Source organism: Cannabis sativa, chromosome 1 (assembly GCF_029168945.1).
Source record: "Cannabis sativa cultivar Pink pepper isolate KNU-18-1 chromosome 1, ASM2916894v1, whole genome shotgun sequence".
Lineage (NCBI taxonomy): Eukaryota > Viridiplantae > Streptophyta > Magnoliopsida > Rosales > Cannabaceae > Cannabis > Cannabis sativa.
Window position 1 is genome coordinate 18,614,898 of NC_083601.1, and position 3,385 is coordinate 18,618,282.

Here is a 3,385-nt window from a genome sequence, read left to right on the forward strand (position 1 = left end):
ACCAAAATGTTGAGTCATGCTGCTGCACGCTTTAGAAATTGGAAGACTTATCTAACCAATAATTGGGTTCTGAAAGGCATAAAAGAGAGACCGGATGAGTTTCCTCCTAGGAAACCAAAAGGGTATGAGAAATTGATACCAGATGAGGATTGGAAAAAATTTGTTGAATCTAGAATTTCAGAAGAATGACTTGCATTAAGAAAGAAAATGCAAGATGTACGAGCAATGAATAAGTATAACCACAAACTTGGACGAGGAGGGTATGTGCGGGCTGAGGCTGAATTAGAGAAACAACTTGGGCATCAGTTGAATGGTTTTGATAGAGTTGATTTATGGTCAAGAGCAAGAACTGACAATAAAGGAGAGCTTTTAGAAGATGCAAAAGAGATTAAACAAAAAATTGTAAGTATTAATAAATATTTCATAAGTGTTGATTCACTATTAATATTCTATATCTTTAACTTTTTATAATTTAACAGGACCATTACCGAGAGCTTCAAGAAAAAGGCGAGTGGGAACCACAAGGTTCTGAGGACGTGCTAACAAAGGCATTGGGTACACCTAAGGAATGAGGACGAGTTCGAGGTGTAGGATTTGGTGTGACCCCGACACAGTTTTGGAACACCCCAAGACCTAGGTCAAGCAAAGGGAAAGAGAAACAAATCCTTACATCTGATGTGGAGCAACAGTTTTGCGAGCAAGAAGAGCGCATTCGAAAACAAGAAGAACTTGTACGTCAACAACAAGATCAAATTCGTAAACAACAAGAACTTTTTCGACAACAACAAGAGGCTTTTCATCGAGAACAAGAGCTATTCCGTCGACAACAAGAAGAATTGATGAGAAAGATGTTTCAAGAACAATATAGTTGGCGGGGATCTTGTGGAGCTCCTTCAGGATCGAACTCCGGAGAACAATATCAAGATGCTCGTGGGCAACTGATCCAAGGATGTGTTTATGTACCACAACCGCCAGCAACCTATTATGTACCAGACCCACCATTAGAACCGCCTCCTATGCCTGAGGTAATAAATTTAAATATATAGGAAAAACTTATTGTGTGTTTGTTGGATGGTTAGGTTAATATTATAGGGAAAATATTGTCTAATCGATATGTATGAATTATACTTTGTGTGCAGCGCCGTAAATGTCGATTAGCAATACAATCTAGAGATAATATTGTTGCACTGGGGTTTCATCTTGATACTAGACCAAATGACTTCAATGTAGACATGGGTGAAGTTGATTGCCATGTGACCATCCAACACCCTATTCAAGGAGCAGCTCCATTGCCTTACCCCATGGTTGACATGGATGTGTGCGTAGTTTCTCAAGCTACTGGGGTTGTCATAGCATGGCCCAAACATCTCGTCATATTTCATGATTGGACCGATCAGGTGACACAACTGGTTTATTTGTCATCTAACTATTTAGAAAAACTACTTTTTTTTTTAATTTTAATTAATTAATAAATCAATATGCAGGATGCTCTAGTTACCAAATCAAGACACTCAGCAGCACCATTAACCCAACAGCAACAAGAGCCTACACGTCGTATTCGTGAACCTCTGTCACAAGAAGTGCAACAACCTGTAATTAGAGGTCATCATTTGAATGAGGTTTATAAAATTGTATCGACGTGGCCTAACAATGGGAATGTGAAAGTATCCATTGAAAGACACATATTTGATCTAGATATGTCAGGCTTGTACATATCGAAGGAAGACATCTTGGACTTTATTTTCAACAAAAAGATTGGGCAAGGTATCATCACGTGCTACATGAGGTATATTACTCGATATATATAATAAATTTATTACTTTTAACTTTATTCATGTTATCTATTCAAAATTTATGTAAGTTAACTTTGGCTAAATTTTATATTAGGATACTATATCAATGGCTCGTACAACATAATCGCCAACAATTGTTTCAATTTGTTAATCCGAATGAAGTAGCCACTCGTTTTACATCGCTTGATGCACGTGTGTCTTCTTTGTATAGACGTATCAAAAAAATGTCAAATAATCAGCAGTACATGGTCACTCCTTGGATTGATGGGTAAATTTAAATTTAGTTTTATGTATGATAAATAAAATTGTGATCTAATACTCAATCTAATTAACTTTTTTTTGTTTTTTTTTTGTGGATTATATAGTGAGCATTGGATGTTGATATTATTAGTGCCCGACTCTTATTGATTATGTTTCATGGATCCTAAAAACTCACACTTGAGTAATCGACCTGATATTAGAGAGACGGTCACATTGGCATTTCAAACTTACTACAGGGCGATAAGGAAAGAAATTCCACCGAAGCTAAAAGTTCAACGCCCAAATGTACATATTCTTTTCTTTTTTTAAAATTTCAATTATATTTTTATTAAGATTTTTATTAATTTAAAGAAAAATCTTTAGTGTCCACATCAACCGGAAGACACCAAATGTGGATATTATGTAATGAAGATGATGAAAGATTTAATTCAAGTTTCGAACCGGAAACACTTTTTAGCCGAGGTACATAACATACAAACTATATAAATATGTCATATATTATTATTATTATTATTATTATTATTATTATTATTATTATTATTATTATTATTAATGTATATGATGATAACTTTAATTAATATATTATTTATCTTTAAATTTTGTAGTTAAGTGATGCAAATTATACAGAAGAAGAAATTGATGAAGTGAAAGAGCATTGGGCAAGTGAGATGTTATCGGTTATTCAAGCTTACCGACGTTAGTTATTTTTTGTTTTAATAGACTAATGGGCAAGTGATATGTTATCGGTTATTTAGTTGTTTTTTGTTTTAATAGACCAATAGTTATTATATAATTTTATAGTTATGGATTTATTGGTATAATGAACTAATATGTAATATTTATTAGTTGTGTTAACGTGAATTATTATAATAGTCTAATTTATATAAATTTTACATTTAATCAATTAAAATTATTATTGTTATATTTAATTGTATTTGTATATAATTAATATAAATTATTATTTATAATATATCGAATTTGAATTAAAATAATTAATTATTATGTTTTTTTTAAAAAATATATATAATGTAGTGGCACTTTTGGTGTGTCACTATATCTCTAAAAATATTAATAAAAAAGAAAAAAAAAAGAAAAATAGGATATAGTGACACTCCATGTAAGTGGCTGTTGCTTTTCTAGTCTGACAAAACATAACACTGTACCCCTATAGTGACGCGTAGACACTGAGGGCAAAAGCATTCAGTGACACGTTTGGAGCGTCACTAAAAACTGCTTTTCCAGTCAGCCTCATTAGTGACGCGCGTTGAAGTGTCACTATAGACTTTTAGAGTTACGCAATGTGTGTCACTAAAACCCAATTTTCTAGTAGT

General features: G+C 32.9%; 1 protein-coding gene and 1 long non-coding RNA gene across 3 annotated transcripts; both read left to right on the top strand.

Moving 5' to 3' along the window:
- Positions 1-526: 526 nt before the first annotated feature.
- On the top strand, positions 527-1,481 carry LOC133031584 (uncharacterized). Its single transcript, XM_061105120.1, has 2 exons — positions 527-1,025; positions 1,140-1,481. The coding sequence occupies exons 1-2, from the start codon at positions 840-842 to the stop codon at positions 1,467-1,469; spliced, it is 516 nt and encodes a 171-aa protein (XP_060961103.1). The 5' UTR covers positions 527-839; the 3' UTR covers positions 1,470-1,481.
- A 1-nt stretch (position 1,482) lies between these two features.
- Positions 1,483-3,385, top strand: LOC133031590 (uncharacterized). Of its 2 annotated transcripts, XR_009684697.1 has the most exons (4): positions 1,483-1,786; positions 1,888-2,061; positions 2,159-2,339; positions 2,660-3,385. It is a non-coding gene; the product is annotated as an uncharacterized LOC133031590 (long non-coding RNA). The 2 variants fall into 2 exon arrangements; XR_009684695.1 differs by having other exon boundaries at positions 1,888-2,339.

What these genes read in the sequence shown, in the direction of transcription:
- LOC133031584 (XM_061105120.1), top strand. Translation starts at nt 840, where the DNA reads ATGAGAAAGATGTTTCAAGAACAATATAGTTGGCGGGGATCTTGTGGA. An exon ending in AACCGCCTCCTATGCCTGAG is followed by an intron (nt 1,026 to 1,139) that starts GTAATAAATTTA and finishes CTTTGTGTGCAG; the next exon opens with CGCCGTAAATGTCGATTAGC.